Source organism: Macrosteles quadrilineatus, unplaced genomic scaffold (assembly GCF_028750875.1).
Source record: "Macrosteles quadrilineatus isolate MER2022 unplaced genomic scaffold, UCM_ALF_1.0 Scaffold_3__2_contigs__length_128488019, whole genome shotgun sequence".
NCBI classification, from domain to species: domain Eukaryota; kingdom Metazoa; phylum Arthropoda; class Insecta; order Hemiptera; family Cicadellidae; genus Macrosteles; species Macrosteles quadrilineatus.
Genome location: NW_026542596.1, coordinates 59,022,850 through 59,041,668, shown reverse-complemented (window position 1 = coordinate 59,041,668; position 18,819 = coordinate 59,022,850). Strand labels below are relative to the sequence as shown.

Genomic DNA, 18,819 nt, shown 5'->3' with positions numbered 1-18,819 from the left:
TGCTTATATGAAGTGAAACTGTAAATTGAAGGGGCTAGTTATATGCAACATGAACAATCTTACGAAAGGTGTAGTATTGAAAATGTATCATAACCGTATATCGAACGGATTTTAAGAGCGTTATTTTTTATTGCTATTATTTTTGCTATGTATCTTTTTCCGTATTTAAAATTAAAGCACAAAATTTCGTTATTTTATAGCAAGGCCCCGTGCACAATCATTATTGATGTACAAATTGCGCAATTTTAGTAAAGAACGACCATGCACAGTTCAATAAATTTGTGTAACCCATGGTTAAATTAAAATCGTCAACATTTGTTTAGTTTCAGAGCAGTAACATTTTTATTTTAGTTACGATGTGTGATTTGAATGCAGCAGCCTGTGTGGTCGCATTGCCGACGAAGCCAGAAGAATTGGTTTTGATGAAGGAGTGGATAGAAAAGAAGAGAATTTGCTAATGAAAGACTGCTGAATGAGCTTTAGATAAGTGAACAGAGTGACTTTAAATACTTTCTCATACTACATAGAATCGTTTGATACATTACATATTAGAAACTTTTAAAACACAAATTTAACACAAATACGAGCAGATAAACTGGCAGACTGACAGGAGGTTGCGCAATACTAACTATACCCGATTCAATATTTTGTAGATTGTGCAATAATTTTCAAAACTGTTTGTTTTCTCTCATTATATTGCACAAACTGATTTTCACCTTTACTAGAACCCATCTAATTTCAATAATATTGTGCAATAGAAGAAAGTTGTGCAATAATATTGAGCGTGTCAAGACTAGACTTTACTATGATGTTTATTATCACTGGATGAGTAACCTCTCCCTTAGTATTGTCAGCTGCATGTATATGATTCAATTTACGTCAAAGGCTTACAACACGTGTTAACAGTGAAGTGGACTATGTGTTTGTTACTAGAGAGCATTTAATTTGCTATTTGCCAGTTGAGTGTTTGTATTATTTAATGTTAGTTACTAGCGCTGTTTGTTATGGCGTGAACTCTTAACAAAAAGCTCTTGTAATGTTTAAATTGTTTATGTTAAAGTAAGCCACATTCTTTATGGCATATGAACTTTTTTCTACGTCTAAGTTATAGTGGCGTTTCTTATTACAAAACAGTATCCACCACCAAAACAGATAACTATTTCTTTCTGAATAAAAAATTTAAAGAAATATATTGTTATGAGCGTAAGTTATTGACCACGGTCTTTTTAAATCTAGTTCCCATTTGGTTTTAATTTGGCCTAATATGTTTGAACAGTAAAAAATAAAGTTTATCAACTAACTTGCACATACTTTATCCCACTAGTATGTCAATGACACTTAGACAGGGTAAGCAGTGGGAGTAACTATGACAGCTAGTTTGACCATACTACTTGACCGAGCTTTACGCGGTTTGTACCAAAAGAAAGGTTATCGGTCCTGCAAGTGCAGGGTTTATTTCTATTTTGAAAATATTTATGTTAATTGGGTCAAAAATGAAAATTCAACTTTCCTTATGGAGATTTAACATGGTGCTAGCTATATATTATAATAGACAAGCATGTTTATTGAAAACCCCTTTTTTCTACGCTCCTGTGCATTGCAGGGAGGGTCCACGCATTCTGTTGGAATTATATTTGCTTGTAGATGTGCAGAATCCCTTTATAAAATAAAATGGGCTCAAAAATAAGCACAAAAAATGAATTAAAATATTTAAAAAATTTCCATAGGCAACTCATGTTGGTGACGAAATAAAAACAAAATATAAACATAAAATCTAAACAAATGGAAGAAATTCCAATCACATGTTTTATTTACTGGTTAAAATAGAAAAGTTTGCACAATCATACTTTTGGTCGAGTTTTCAATCACGGGGTGGCCTCTAGTCATAACAAAAAAATCTTAATGAAAAAAATTTTGGAAATACTACGAACTAGTAGCCGTGTACTACATTTATTCAAAATCCGATCTCAGGTGTAATTTGTAGCTCTGCACACCCCCCCCCCCCCACACACACACACACATACATAGATCTTCTGTAAGCTTAAGAATAAAACAGGAGCACCCAACATTTAATCAAAAACAATACTTTCTTCACATAATAGTAAAACACATCTGGGCATTTTTGGCACACAATGAAAAGGGAAAGTATATCAACACGTTGTTACACATTGTCTTAAGATATTTGTTGGATGATAACAATAGGAGTTGAAAGGTAAAGACTTATCTTATTTCAAATCTGGGTATATTTTAAAGTTAAATCAGTAAAGTTTGTTTGTTCTCAGACTCGCTGCGACCAAAGTTTCTACCCAAGTGACTGTCTTACTGGACTTAAATATTCAGTTATTTTTGTAAATTTTGCTAAAGCCTCTGAATCAGTAGTGGAAATTCTCAAATTAGCTTTTGTAACCAAAATTATCAATACTGTAAAATGAGGAAAAATCTATGTTTAGAAATATACTTTTCTGTATAATTAGAATTAAGTTTACTCCTAAAAATTTTCTTTTATTTGAAAATTTTAATTATCATTTTGTTAATGAAAACCTAAGTTACACGTGAATATTCTGCAGATTGTAATATTTAAATTTTGTTTTTATTTGGCAATCAAAATCTGCTTTATAAGCATAAGTTTGGAGACTCGCCAATACCTGTGGTTTATAGACCACTTATCATAAGTTAGAGCTTAAAGTCCTCAAAGTATTGATTTATATGCTTTACAGAATAAATAAATCAAAGTCTTCAAAATAAAAGATACGTCAGTATTTCATGGTGGATAAGAATATCATTTAAAAAAGATACATCTACTGAGTACATCTTCACAGATTTAAAATGTAAGCTCATTAAGGAAATGAAATACATATTCGTTTGTTAAAATGTTAAAATTAAGGGTAAGTGATTGCTTGAAATTTATCCAGCCGTTTCAAAATATTCCAATAATGTAACTTGAGGTCACGGTGGGTGGCAAACGTAGTGTATCTGAACGGTATGTATGAATTGAGTAATATTATCAGTTTTGATTTTATATAAATGAGTTTTAATAACTGTAATCTTGGAACCAGTATTGGAAAAGTTGTGTATATAAATCCATAAGGGTGAAAAAAATATTATTATAAACATAAAGATATATCTGTAGGTGATTGTTCGTATCTTAATAGTTATGGAAAATGTATGACATTGTCAAAAGTATACCCTCATATTGTTAAGATAGTCACTTTTAAAGCTTTACGCAAATAATAGTTAAGGTGTGAATTGGTGTATCCTTTAGATGTTACTATTTTTGATTAAGTTTACGTGGTAAAAGTATTCTTCTATTTTACTGTATAGGCTATGACTACTATTTCGTATGATTTGTTAAATCCATTAATGGTTTATTGTGTATTAAATTAATTGCGATCTTAAAAATATAATATGAAATGGTGCTTGAAACGTTATACTTTTAAGAAACCAAAAACAAATAATTTAGATAAAAACCAATATTTAATGTACGATATCCCTCACCAAAATGGACAACCAGTTAGTAAAAAGTCTTCTAAATGTCACATACAAAATCTTCACTACGTCAAAACCAAAACTTGAGAGACAAACTCTGCCCAAGAACGGGGGTTTGCATACCCAAAAATTATCTGTTTTCAAGAGCGTTAGACGGAAGAATTAACGGGCTACAACTTTTCTTGTAGGGCTGCCTGCATTTTATTGACTTAAAATCGCATTAAACTTAACGTCTGTTAATAACTTCAGTTAACTGAAACGAGACTGGCTTCACTAGGAACAGTTTTAAAGCATAACATGAATGTGTAAAACCTGTACTACATGTACATTCGCATATTGTAATAATTTTATTACAAATAGTGTACAAGAAAAAATATACACTAAAGTATAAACCATATGCCGTTTAAAGATTTGAAGAAAAAATATTCGTTTGGTAAAAATTACATCTTATATATTATTTTAACATTCAGGAAATTTGATCTGTTTGGTTAAAACAATAACCATTTAAATGAATGAACACAACTACTTACTCACCCAGTAATCAGCAACAGAAATTTATTAATCACGTTTTTTTTGTATAGACTTCAAAGTTTGTACAACATATTTCAATTCTATTTTGTGTAATTATTTTGTCTATGGTAATATTATGCATTAAGAGCCAGATAAAATGTTGATTAGTTTCTCTTATGGGGCACTTGAATATTTTAATCGTGCTTTGTAAAGTTGAACAATAATTACAGCGGTTGTTTTTTTCACATTCTAATATGGAAATTTAAAACCGAAATTCTAGTTTATTACATTGGGCATATTGCAACACATTGGTGAATGAATCCAACAATATCTTACTAATATTATAAATCTGAAAGTTTGTGAGTTTGTGTGTGTGTTTGTGTGTGTGTGTGTTGCTCAATCACGCATAAACTACTGGACGGATTGGGCTGAAATTTGGCATGATGATAGCTCACATTCCCGATTAACATTAAAGCTTATTCTTAACTCAAAAATCCTTTCGGGCTCCACCCCAGTGGCTCTGTAGTTCCCCATGTTAACCTTATGAGTTTTCATATTTAAAAGGAATTAATGAATCTTAACAGCTGTTTCAATTAAACAAGTTGGTTCTGTTCTATGATGTTCAATAGCATAAAAGTTACAAGGATTACCAACAGGGTATGAGTGAGTGAGTGAGCGTAGCGAACGAACTTCAACCTGGAGGCGAGTTAGCGTAGCGAACGAGCTAACCTGAAAGCAAGTGAGCGCAGCGAACGAGCTACAACTTAAAGGTGAGTGAGCGTAGCGAACGAACTTCAACCAGGACGAGAATGAGCCATGCGAATACTTATGAAGTTAAACGGGGCAAAGCCCTCGGGTACAGCTAGTTAGTTATAATACAAAACGTTATTTCATTTTAAATCAGAGGATATTTTATAAAGTTAAATCAGTAAAGTTTGTTTGTCCCTAGACTTCGTCGCTGTAACTAAAGTTTAGACCCAGGAGACTGTCTTATTAGACTTAAATGTTCAGTTGTTACGTTAACAAAACTGAATAAATCATCAGTAAATCTCGCACTAATCTTGAAGACTTTACGTCTTTTTAACATTATTTGAAAATAATCTATATTAAAGCTAGGATGGATTTGAACTTTCGAGAATAACTGTAAGCCGTAAGCCTATTAACCGTATACTTTAATGAAAGTTCTTGATGTCAAACTTCCACGAAAAATATCAGTTTCTTGATACTCAATTAAAGGGATGTATTTGACCACATTTAATATTAAAGATATACCAGCAAATGGATTTGTTTTCGTTTTAGTTTGTTTACTTTTTTGGCTTAACCTTTTGGTTATTCCATAGATTTCTATATTGCATCAGGAAAAGTTACAGTACGTTTTTCTTATAATGTGGGATGGTGTTCAAAACTTTGAATTCTCTTTCAATTGTTTACTTATTAGTTTAGTATTATATATTTTGAAAATCTATAGTTTATGTTGCAGACAAATGTTGTGGATATAATTAAGTGACGCAAGAACCATAGAGTTTGGAGGAGCCTTATGTGTTATCTGTTGAGTATTCTGCCTTGTGACATGTGCATTGATAAAACTAATTTTTTAAGAACAAGCGCCTAATAATCCAGTGGTTTGCATTGGACGAGATGGTGAAGAACCACCATACATCTATGTGTTCTCTCCCCATGGCGAAGCACGGGCAGGGCAACTAGTATACAAAAATGAGTGTTAATAAGACACTTTGTTAGTAGAATAATGTTTTTCCGTCATACCGCAGAAAAACCGCTGTTTTCATTTCACGAGTTGCAACATGACCTCCTCTAGTACGAGAACGCCCCGCGGCAGAAAGATGTCTTCGGCCTGCTGATAGCCCCGTGCTGAAACGATGGCTGAAACAGCTGTTTCACAAATTCATAACGTGGCATCTTGTTTGTTTACATTATTGTTATTACTTGTATCACCATGGTTGGGGTGCTAACTGTTCTTGTAGAGCTCGGGACCTCGGAGCCTGAGTTCCCGTGTTCAATCCAATTGATTTTATCTATTAGATAATGCCGTGACTGTCTAGGACTAGCCTGAAGTTGTGTGTAAAACAGTCCTGGGCTAGAGCCTCGCGTCCTAGGATGTGATGGTGGGGACATAAAAAAGAACGAAGAAAATGGTGGGGAAAGAAGAAAGAAGAGAAATATTAATTTTCAATGTTTCGTATAATGTGAATGTATGCATACACGTGAACTTCAACGATGACCAATGCTATCAACAGTAATTTAACAAGACAGAAGTTTTGACAACGGGGCTGTTTGCCCCGAAACTATAGTCATCTTAAAAGATGACTTGTATTGAAAACGTAAATAAGTTATTTAACCTATTAATTAATAAATAAATAAAGAAGGTATTGCTATAGCAACAGGTCTGCCTGTTCGACGTAACCACACACCAACGCCGTGGCCTTCTATAAAAAGAGGCTACGGTGGCAGCTGTTGTGGGACTAAAGTAGCTCTTTTCTCCTTAAACAAAAAATAATTTCCTGAAGACATGGTCCCTTACTTTACATTTTCAGATCTATAAAAGTCGTAAATTGATTTTTCCCGAGGAATTTCATCTTGATAAACAAAAATATCATCGTATCGTTTTTAACATTTGTTTGTGTTTATCGTCATTTCCTAAATAACTTACTTTGTTGCAAATTATACATTTTCATTAACATTTAACACTACAATATATAACAACAATTTGAAATACAATTTAAAATAATTTAAATGGTGAAATATAACTTTATTTTTGTGTGTGTGTACTATTACACAATTTGTTTGTAAAACAGCTATTCATATATGATAACAAGAAGTAACGAATTTTTGTACCTGATTTATTAAGTTAACTAAAATACAAAATTTACGTTTATGAAATGTGTACTAGTGTTTATGTATATCATGATGATAAGTTTAACATTCAGACCTAAAGTGTATTTTCCACCTTTTTTCATTTTCTAACAACAGCGTCACTTTGGCTATGGAACTTGTTCGTACAGTGGTGATAATAATGTTAACAATGCTTGTTCAAGTTTGGGGTTTTATTCTTTTTATGTTGTGAAAAATTCCAAAATAGGTTATACTAGAAAAATATACGGCTACTCATTTGCATAAAACCTAAACTTCAATCATCAAAATAAGCTTTAAGCTGACTTAAGAGATAGAGCCTGGAGTCCCGCCATATACCTGTGGTTTATGGACCACTTATCATAAATTTAAGCTTTGGATCCTTTAAGTACAACTAGTAAACTAAGTACAATACTTTTAAAAACACCCTGTTTATATCTATCAAACTAGATTATTCACAAATAAATCGACACCATTCACACTATCAGTTATTGTAGTAATGATAGTCTTCTAAATGTCTTGTCATAAGTTTCTACCACGAGTAATAAGTCCATTTACGCAATATAAGATGTATGCAGAGTATTTGAAAAACTACGCATGATATGGATTCAAAAAATACTTATATTTTATTCAATCGTTATTTTTTGTTTATGAACTATGGCAATACATGACTAAACTAATAGGTTGAAATAATCAAACTTTTAGCAGTCATAAAATGACGTCAAAGAAAAACTTGAAGAACGAAATTGAGGCAAGTATAAAACGAATTTTTGAAATGTAGGATAATTTTAGCAAACGAAATTCCACTCTACGTCATATACCTAAAACATTACAATTTTCTAACGAGCGAATAGTTTAGTTCAATACACATTATCAAAGATCAATACAATTAATTATGATCAGTTTTCGATGATAAAAATAATTTTAGAATGCTATAACATCATGACATAGAACTTTTTTAACCGAGACATATTTTAAATACCCACAGGTACGATACCAGTAGAGCTGTGCTATGCGGGTAACCATGGCCACTGATACGTCCCTAACTCACTTGTTCATAGTGCAGCTTCAAAGAGAATTTATGGTTCATATACAGCCTCGACCTTTTAATGAAAAAAAAAAACTATCAATAGATACCTGCAGTTTTAAGGTAAGACAGTAGTAAAATATAATTTTTTTGCTGTTTAATTTGGTAGAACAGACTTTCCTGAACACGTAGATACCAAATATTATGGAAGAAAATTCGTTTTTACAGTGACTTTTATTAACTCTTTCTTTAGCATGTTCAAGGTCCTACTTGAAGGGGGTACTTTTGTCGTTTACCAAATTTTTTTAGTAAGGTTAACTTTTCTTACTCAATTATAATCAAATTTCAATAAAATTCGTTGATTGTGTCCCTCATATTATAGGAAACACAATAGGAATCAGATTCAATGAAAACCAAAAACATTTTAATAAAGAAATATTTTATGTTAAATTTTACAAAATATTTTATAAAATTTTAATGATAATACAAAAAATGTATTTTTGTAAAAAAAATATTTACTTCTTATTATAGTTAATGGGTAATGTATTAAACTTATTTAAAAAATGTGTAGGTTAATATTTTTAAATGTTATGTGTACCATTATCTAACAATTGTCATATTAACATGGGTTAGATAGGGACTGCTGTCTTACTGGTTTTGTATATGTCAGGTGATTTGGAAAAGATTTGTAAATATTTATTCTTAGCGTGTAGCACTACGAATGGGATGATGATGAGATAGAGCATGTAATTCATTAAAGAATAAATAAATCACCGGGATTACGTTAAACAATTAAAACAATATTCTTGTATGATGATCTTGGACGACCTCTAAGGCTCATGAGAATTACAATTCAAAGGCAGTTCAACAGAATACATACCAAGTTGGCAAGAGTAGGCTTCCAAAGTCTGGAATTATTCATTTCCCTCTTTTATCCTCTGCGCTCATTAGAATAACATGCAAAGTCCAAACTTTACGTTTCCTTTATGGCTGCTTATTTTCCAGCATTAATGATGCTTGCCAAAAAGTCAAAAAGAAACTCTGCCAGATCCATTAACATGGGGTCTTAGTATTCACTTAACACTTAATGGTAAGCACTGACCTCAAATTAATGCTAACTTACCTTTAGATCTGCACTTAAGAACATTAGTAATACAATCAAAGCTTGTCTAAAGTATAACTTTGACAGCAATTCGATGGCCAATACCGATACGAGTGTGCTTTTATTGTAAAAATTAATTAAAGAGTTCGTCTTGATTCTCATTAATATAAGCTAGTTCTTTAAATAATTGCTTATGGCAAGTACGAGTTTTATTACAAAAGGACTGACCAAAATATCTAATAGCTTGGATATGCCAGTTCACGAATCCGGCCTACACACCTCGTATTTTTACGCAACCACAGAATGCCTACACATTGAAACTATTAAGTAACATTTTAGAGGGCAACGCAAAGTTTAACAAACTTTTACTTACCTGTGTGTGGGAGTAGAACATAGAGAAGTTGGAGACGATGACGGGGACAGGGAGGGCGATGGTTAAAACTCCCGCCAGCGCACACAGAGCTCCCACAAACATACCCACATACGTCTTAGGAGCCATGTCACCGTAGCCCACCGTCGTCATGGTGACGATCGCCCACCACAGGCCCTCTGGGATGCTCTTGAAGTCGTTGTGTGGGTTGGCCTACAATAACATGACAAATTAGTAGGAGTTAAATGTGGTGTTATTACATCCACAAATAATCTAATTAAAGCTCGTCGAGAACTACTAACAATGTTTGAACGCTCGTAGTCCTACAATTTGTAATTTTTGACCTAAATTTGTTTTGTGACGGCACTTTTGTTAAGTGAAATTGAAAGTTCCCCCAGCAAACGATTTTATAATGTTGTACTGTTTATTTCAGAAGAATTTTACTTGGAAGGGCTTAAAGAATAAATTATTTTGCCTTATCATAAAATGAAATACTAACTATTGTATACCGAATCATTACCTAAAATATAATTTCGCAAACTATAATTTTAAATTGTAAAAAAATATAAAATATAAAATAAATATAATTTTTTAATGTTCCTTGGAAAATGAGATGTGACATGGACATATGATGTGTCTATAGCCAGGAAGGCCGAAAATTTAAAAAAGGTGTAGTCCAATGAAAAGTTGTTTTTTATTTAACATGCATACACTAATTATTCCTACTTCAGAGTGTACCAGTATGTCTACCAAATTGAGGAAAACAATTTTAAATTAATTACAAACAAGTTAATAGCCTTCCACCGTATGAAATATTATTGGTAGAACTACTAAAATTTAATTTTAACATATAAACATTTTAAATTATCATAATTAATTTTAAAACCAACACTAATCCATGCACTAATTTTAAAACACTATGTGTATGCTTTTAAATTATTAATACATTAATTTCAATATTTTGTGAGTAAATTAATAATAGGTCTGTTGATATTTGCACTCTTGGAACTCTGACTATGAAGGAGCGTTTTTCTTTTGCGGGGAGGGCAGAACAATGTGTATTGCGACTTCTTAAACAAATTAGGAATGTGTAGGTTTACTACCACTACCACCATTTGAAAATATATCCACTAATAAAACGTATCTGATCAATAGTGAGAGCTCTGGTTTGAGGAATATTTCAAATGTGTAAACGTTCATTGTTCTGTATTTTTTCCTAGATGTTCATAGTTTTCCTAATTAAATTTTGGTAAAGTATTTGTTATTTTAATCTACGTTTTCTTAGTTTAACGAATTTGTATGACTAACTATGCACACAAAATGTAAGCTGTAATACAATCTTTGTGTTAAGTTACTTTTGAAGTATTTTAAAAACATTACTGTAAGAAATCGTTAAGACCTTTAGCACATATTTTACCTTATTATTATATAAAAAGAGTACAATAAACCTTTAAGAATATATAGATTGTGGTCTATTACAAAGTTTACTTCTACACTATATGATGGTGGCACCGTCCTGTAATCCAGCTACTAGGAGGTCTCGAATTGTGGATATTTATAGGCATGCACTGTGGATGCAATAATTTTTGGTGTGGATTAACGCCAGCACTAGTGAGTACAACGACTATCGGTACTATCCTGATAATTAGACCAATTTGTATTACAAGGAAAAATGCGGTTCGGATTCCACTATAAACTGTAGGTTCCTTGGTCCCCATTTGTTGTATGGGCTATTAATTAACAGCTGTGTCTAAGGAACATGTCGGCTTTGGTCAGTAACAATACTGCAAGATCGCACCACTCGCCCTACACTCATCCTTCACTCAAATTTGAGTTATGGCGTCCTCATTTTAAATAATTGATATAATTGATGTAATCGATGTGTCAATACTAACCTGGAGTTTCTCCGCGTAGTACACCAAGGAGGCGAACACCACGATACCCAGGACCAAGAAGAACACAAGAAGGGTCAACTCTTTAGCGGAGGCCTTGAAGGTGTGGATGAGGATCTTGAGCCCGGGCGAGTGACGGGTCAGCTTGAACAGCCTCAGTATCCTGATGATGGAGAAGAACTCTAGAATGTCCGACTTGTCTATGTGATGAGCTACGCTGCTCTGTAGGAGGATATCGGTGTAGAAACTCAACGTGGCGACAAAGTCTATGACGTTCACTGGCGACTTGATGAACTGCACAAGGTTGGGGCTCACCTGTAAAAGCATAAACAATTAACTATAGCAAGTATACCCTAATTATTGAACTAAATAAATTGAAATACATTAGTAATCGGACACATACCTTCTTCCATTAGCCTGTCAACGACCTCTTTTATGGATAAACGATGAGAGTAATTAACTGCGATATTTAACAGGTAAAATCACAAAAGTTGCATTAACTTTGTTTAGACTTGCAATTACCATAACAGACGAAATTCAATCAGAATCGTTTTTAAACCACTTTTTCGCTTTTTATGGGTTTTATGGGAAAATTACACAAGTTACAATAACTTTGGAGCCATACTTTTCACAGGCATGGGAGTTCTACTATTTTGTTTGGAATTTAAAGGACTACAACATACTACATTTTTAGTTATTTCAGGGGTTTTATGTAGCCTAAAGATCACCATCAAAAGCAAAGACATTTCAAAATAAATTTTAAAAAAACTCTTGGAGAGACCATGGACCTGCGTACCAAATTTCATCAAAATCTAACCTCATCCTTATGACATTTAAATACGAATTTAAAATAACAATTTGCTCTACCAATCAGGTGTGACGTTTAGCAGCACATAACTTAAAGTTATGTTCCGTTTATGTCCCAATAAAAATATTGGACGAGCATTACAATGTAAGTGAGACGTTTAAAGAGTGTTCAAAAAATATTCAGAAGTCTTGTTACCGAGATAACTTGCATTAATGTCAATTTAATATCTAGTAAAATCCAATATTTTTTACAGAGTCGTAAAAACAACCTAATGGTTCTTTTTGCTATCGTATCACTTTGGTTACTCAAATGTATTTCAATTATTTCAATTCATCATTTTTTAAAGTAACAAAACGAGATTTTATTAAATCATTACAAAGTAATTTTACCGTCAAATAAGTTAACAAGCTTTTTGTTGGGGATCCAACATTTTGCTGTCTACTTCATGAAAAAATAAAAAAAATTTTACCCTTTATTGAAATATTTTTTTATATGTTTATCTTATATATGATATGTATAGGAGTTTGATACATAAATAATACTTGTATTCAAAATACTTTTTATAAGCTTAGACCACATGTATGCTCTAAATATTATTAAAAATTTTATAAATATTTCTAGAAACTTACAAAATTTTTTTTAAGACAATTCATGTAAATAAAATGAAAACTATAAGTATACCAATTTTAAAACAATTGTTCAGAACTTAGTTATTCCAGTGTCTTATGAGAGAACAATGTAGCAGTCTTCTTTATAGTTGTAAGCCTAGAAGAGAACTCTCGGTTAACTTTATGGAGCAATCTTCTCTAATCTTATTGGGCGGTAAATTATCGTTCTAAAAGCATCTCAGAGCAACTGGTAAGAATGTACATTACATGTTGAACTCCATGTACACCTATGGATCTATTATTAGATTTTTAAATCACTAAACTATAAAGATAAACACAACCCCCGTGTATTAATCACGTTTCAATTAAATAATAATTAAGAGGAAACAATATTTTTTCTTACTAAAATCCCTCCATATTAGGCCTATGGGGTTATCTATATTGGTATTTTTCATGAATAATATTAATTAGATGAACGCAATTATCATCTGATCTAATTAATTAATATGTGTTGTGTTTAATCGAAAAACATTTAAATAACAGCCGGAAAGCACTACAATCAACTAACCTATTATTTAAATAGGAGTTTGAGAACTCTATTTGCTCTTGAAGAAGAGGGAAGCTTTCTAAACAATAGAGATGTAAAAAGATTTTTAATTTGGACCTTTGTTAAATATGTTTTGTTAGGAACTCAATTAACATAAATTGTGTTGACTAAGAATATTATTTGTCAATGTTATTGTTTGAATGTTACTTGATTATTTAGAGTCTTATTTGTAGTGATAAGCAATAACCAATAGTAGAACTAGATGTAATATACCACCTGAAATTTGTGACCATCCAAAACAATCAACTTAATAAAATTGCAAATGTCAAATAACATTTGAAATAATACTCAATGATTTAAACATTATTAAGGGGTTTAAGACACACACACACATATACGTGAATTTTGTACTGTATATGAGATATAATTCGAAAATTAAAAAACTGGAATATAGGATTTTATCTACTTGGAAACTGTCTTTAAATACATATTTTTTTTAAATAATCTATATTATCAAAAGAAATTATATCACATCTTCTTATGTACTAAAAAACATTTGCAAAACTTATGACAGCTAGTCTGACCATACTACTGGACCGAGTTACACGCGGTTGGTACCAAATTAAAGATATTTTTCTGTAGATGTGCAGAATCCCTTTATAAATTAAAATAGGTCCAAAATAAGCACGAAAAATTAATATAATTTTTTTATTTTGTATTAACATGGCCCATGTCGGTTGCTATGCTGGTGACAAAATAACAACAAAATAAAAACAGAAAATCCAAACAAATTCCAATCACATATTTTATTTACAATGTGGGGCGAGAATAGAGAAATCTGTACATATCATACTTTGGTCGAGTTTTCATCGACTGGACGGTTTATATTTTACTGTTAACTATTTTAACTTTTTAAACAATCTAAATTATCAAAGAAATTGTATACATTTTTATAACTATTTATAATTCTCCTGTGATTTACTATCAAAACACAGTTTGTAAAATTAACGATCATCTGATAACATTTAATACATTACATTTATAATGGTACTAAAATTAAACTCACTTTGTGAAAAGATTTTTCAATATACAAACTCACTCAAGATGTTATAAATGGAAGGTTATTACCCGTCAATTCAAGTTTTCCAAGAGGAAGCAATTTAATATCGGATCCATCACAACGTCAATTTATTTTTGCATTCTTTAACTTGAGGTACCCTTAGTTGAAAGCGAGGTTTGTGTCTGTCTTTACTTAGCCAATTTATAACGTCACAAATATTTCAGTATTTCACAATACTTATAACTCTCTAAATGTATAAGTAAAACACCATGTGTCACCACAGCACACCATGTTTGTATAGTGGATGTATTGGCATAGGCACTTTAACTATCAAATAAGAATGGTTCCAAAATAGTATGGTATTCAGTTAAAATTGACAATAAAAATACTAATTCCCACCATAAATTATTATTGGGCGAGTTGGCAGCGTTAAAGGCGATTTCACACTGGCATCCGCGGACGATTTCTTCGTCCGCGGACGGATGCGAAAATAAATCGCTGCCCATGTTATCAGATGGGACCAAATTAAAGATATTTTTCTGTAGATGTGCAGAATCCCTTTATAAATTAAAATAGGTCCAAAATAAGCACGAAAAACCTTTAGGTGGGTTGTTCACACCACCCATTGAAACGTAGCGTCCATCCGCGGATGCAGAAATTCGTCCGTGGACGATTTGGCGGAATCGCTCTGGGAGCGATTTTTCTAAAACGTCCGCGGACGATCACGCCCTCGCGCATGCGCAGACAGAGCACCAAACCACGTGTAGCCAATGAATACACAAACTATAGTTTGTGTATTCATTGGTGTAGCTCTCAGCGAGGCATGTGTCACTCGCATCACAGTGTTTAGTAGTTTGTGTTGACAGTCATAGTGTTCATCTAGTTGTTGTTTTGTGTCCTCCCGTGTTATTTGATATGGCTGAATTAATTGAGACTGTCCGTGCCTACCCAGTTATCTGGGATACAACTATAGAAATTTATAGAGATCAACAAGAGAAAGATAAAATTTTGTTGGAAATTGCGACTACACTCCAAAGAGATTAAAAAGATAATAAAGTATCCTAACCAATAACCATGTATATTTATACGAATTACTGTACAGTAAATCATTATTACAATGATTTGTATTGCTATGATTATTTGCATTATTACAATGTTTCACCAAATCGCTGCCGCTTACTGTTAATCGGATGAACCCACTTTCTCCTTTTTGATAATGAGTACAAAAATACAACCTCATCGTCACTATCATCACTACTTGAATCAAGCCACAGAACAGAAAATCCGGATTGACACCATGGGACAGAAGGCTTTTGCACACCTTCACTGAGTTGTAAGAGGAAGTATGTTTAATCTATGATTATGATTGTTGAAGGAATGGCCAACTTCCCTATGCGCATGCGCGAATGAGTGGACGTTTGAAACGTAGCTCGCAATGTGAAGGGGGCGCGTAGCATCCATCCGAATCACTTCATCCGTCCGCGGACGAAATTATCGTCCGCGGACGCCAGTGTGAAACCGCCTTTTACGAACTTCGGGCCCAAGGCTGCGATGTCGTGGGTTCTGATCTCGGTCACTGCCACAAATTTTTAACAGTACACTTCATCTTTGTACTGTACTAGCTCACTCCTTGCTTTGCTGGACACGTTCATAGACATAAAATTACAACACATAATAACATGTTGTTATTTATGGATACGTTCCACCCCAAGAGAGTACTGTATGTTTAATCTATGGTTCCACGCACAGATCCATAGTTATGAGCGGGCAAATACAATTAGTTTAAAATCATTGATTCGTAAGATACTTATCCTGTTAAAATTATAACTTCATAAATGCTAAAATGAAATTATCTGTCAGGGAATGTTTTATGCGAAGTGAAATGACATCCAAGCTCTACTCACTTAAAAATATTTTAAATGTAAACACTAGAGTATAAAGTTTAGTTAAAGTAATTTTTCATGAATTAATTATTAACCCTTGCTCCCTCAACGATATTGAATCTCAAAGGACGCGATGGTATCATGGAAGACTTTTAAATTAAACCGAACTCCTCTTCAGTCAAAAGTTAAAAAAATTCTAAAAAAAATGTGTACAGTTAACTGCACACTGTAGTCAAATTTTTAGGGGGTTAGAGACAAAGGCAAGGAGAACAAATATTTCACATGTAAGGAATAATAAATGATAAGTTATAAAACTAATAGAAGCATTTCCAAATCTGAAGGTTGCTGTTTCGAATCCATGCTAGATCGTTTCCAGACCCAGATTATATTTGTCATTGGACTATGAATTGATAATGCTATCTAACAAAATGGTCGACGTCAGATAGTAACAACATCAGGGTTTGGACCATTCCCTTTCAAAAAGTAAAAAATGCTACTGGCGTAAAAACACACAAAATAAAATAAATAAAATTATTACTTAAACTCACTAAGGAAATCCGGTTTGTGAATATGATGTTATGACGTTAAAATGGACCGTATTATAATGAACAAGGGAAACAATTATATTTCAATCAAAGTTGTCTTTAGGCCAAGCAGCCGATTGTTTTAGAATAACAATCCCAATTCTAATTTAACTTCTCCGTTTTGACCGGAATTATAAACTGTCTAAAGAATTTTATGTAAATAAACCAAATTCAGAATGAGCATTACCATATAGCTGGAGAAAATAAATCAATGTCATTCGTCTGTGTTTAACTAAACAAAAACCTTTTAATAGTTTAATAATTTTATTTTTTACTGAATAAACCATAAACACGTTTTTGTTAATGTACCAAATAGAAGTGCAATCAGAATTAAAGTTTACGTTTTTATGCAGAACAGGTCTAGTCCAATGACCAGTTTGTTATATTATAATGATATTGATGGGGAAGTCGTTCATGTTTTAGGTCGGACGCCCTTACAGAGCAATAATAATATTTTTTTTATTGTTTCAATTTATTGAGGAGTAGGTCAACAATACTTATCCTCTAATTATAATTTTACCCTTGTATTTGTGAAAATTATATAAAAAACAATAACGGAGATTTTTTTAAAAGAACACTTGAATCAATTTATTTTTGACACAAATATTTTATTTTGTTTCTGCGTTAAATGATAAAATCTCTAACTCTTAATGCAACCAAATCTGGAAAATTTCTTTCCCGAAAACAATTTGCTTATGAAACCTATGTACTGTTTTACATTTTGTTGTTAAGACTCCATTGTTTATTACGTAAAATTGACATTTAATGCTCTTGTATATAAAATGACAACAAACAAAATTACATTATTTTAACATTATTATTATATTATAACATTATTATTATTATTTCATAATAATATGTAAGAATGGTAACATTTTCAGTCAAATAGTGGTATTTGTGACATCAACGCCTGGTGGAGAACGGCGGTGGACTGGGACGGGTGGCGTCGTCCTGTAATCCAGCTACTAGGAGGTCACGAATTGTGGATATTTATAGGGATGCACGGTGGATGCGATGCTCCCTGGTGTGGATTAACATCCGTGCTAGTGAGTACTACGACTACCCGCAGTACTATCCTAATAATTAGACCAATTCGTTAATTACGAGGAAAAAATGTGGTTCGGATTCCACAATAAACTGTAGGTCCCTTAGTTGTCATTAGCTGTATGGGCTATTAATTAACAGCTGTGTCTAAGGAACATGTCGGCCTTAGTCACTAACAAGACTAGAAGATCGCGCCACTCATCCTACACTCATCCTTGTTTAAGCAAATAATTTCTTTATATAAAAATAGCTGACAAAACGTAGTTGCAATGTCAAAATTCGGGAATCATCTCTAGTTTTTTTTTAAAAAGGTTTACTTATTATTTAATTTATTGACTTATAAGATTGTTTGTTGTCAATATTATATATTAATACATATCCTTAGATTGGAGTATCACGGACGTTAGTGTGTTTTTAAACCATTTATTCTTTAGGGAATAACACGTGAATTTACGAAGAATTTTAAATTATTTGTCTGACCTACTGCAAGGCAGCATAGCTGTGAATTATAAAATTTCCTTTGCGAAAGCTAAAGTACAAGAGCGTAAACTAGAATTTACAGCCTAATAAAGTTAAAAGAGATTGCTTCATAAAGTCAACACGTACTGAAGGCTTTATGTACCACCACTACGTTAATGTCAATGGGACTTAGACAAGTCTCATAGGAGCTATGTGTAGATTTAAACCACGTTCGATCATCTTCTTGCTATACAAATAAAGCACTTTCCTGTCTGACCATGGTAATTAATTAATATTCTTTTAGTTGTTTTTGCTTAGGATGAAGCTCAATATTAACAGAACTTCTTGGTGTTATTAAATTACCTGAAAGTACAAAAATACGTCAAATAACACTTGTAATATATTTACACTCATACTGTTTACTCACAAGACGGTAAATAAATATAACAAATTTTCTGTGGTGATCGATTTCGATTGGACACTCCAAATCATCATCAGAGAGAGATTCGCTTGTTGGGTCTGATGATTGGAGTGTCCAATCGAAATCGATCACAACAAACAGTATGAGTGT

General features: G+C 32.5%; 1 protein-coding gene across 1 annotated transcript in view; it reads right to left on the bottom strand.

Moving 5' to 3' along the window:
• LOC128990453 (potassium voltage-gated channel protein Shaw-like) overlaps window positions 1-18,819 on the bottom strand; it is a 268,138-nt gene that overhangs the window by 42,142 nt on the left and 207,177 nt on the right. Inside the window, exons 6-7 of the mRNA XM_054412819.1 lie at window positions 11,259-11,570; window positions 9,367-9,576 (exon numbers count right to left, since the gene is read on the bottom strand). Of these exons, the coding sequence (XP_054268794.1) occupies window positions 9,367-9,576; window positions 11,259-11,570 (522 nt within the window). The remainder of the gene's footprint in view (window positions 1-9,366; window positions 9,577-11,258; window positions 11,571-18,819) is intronic.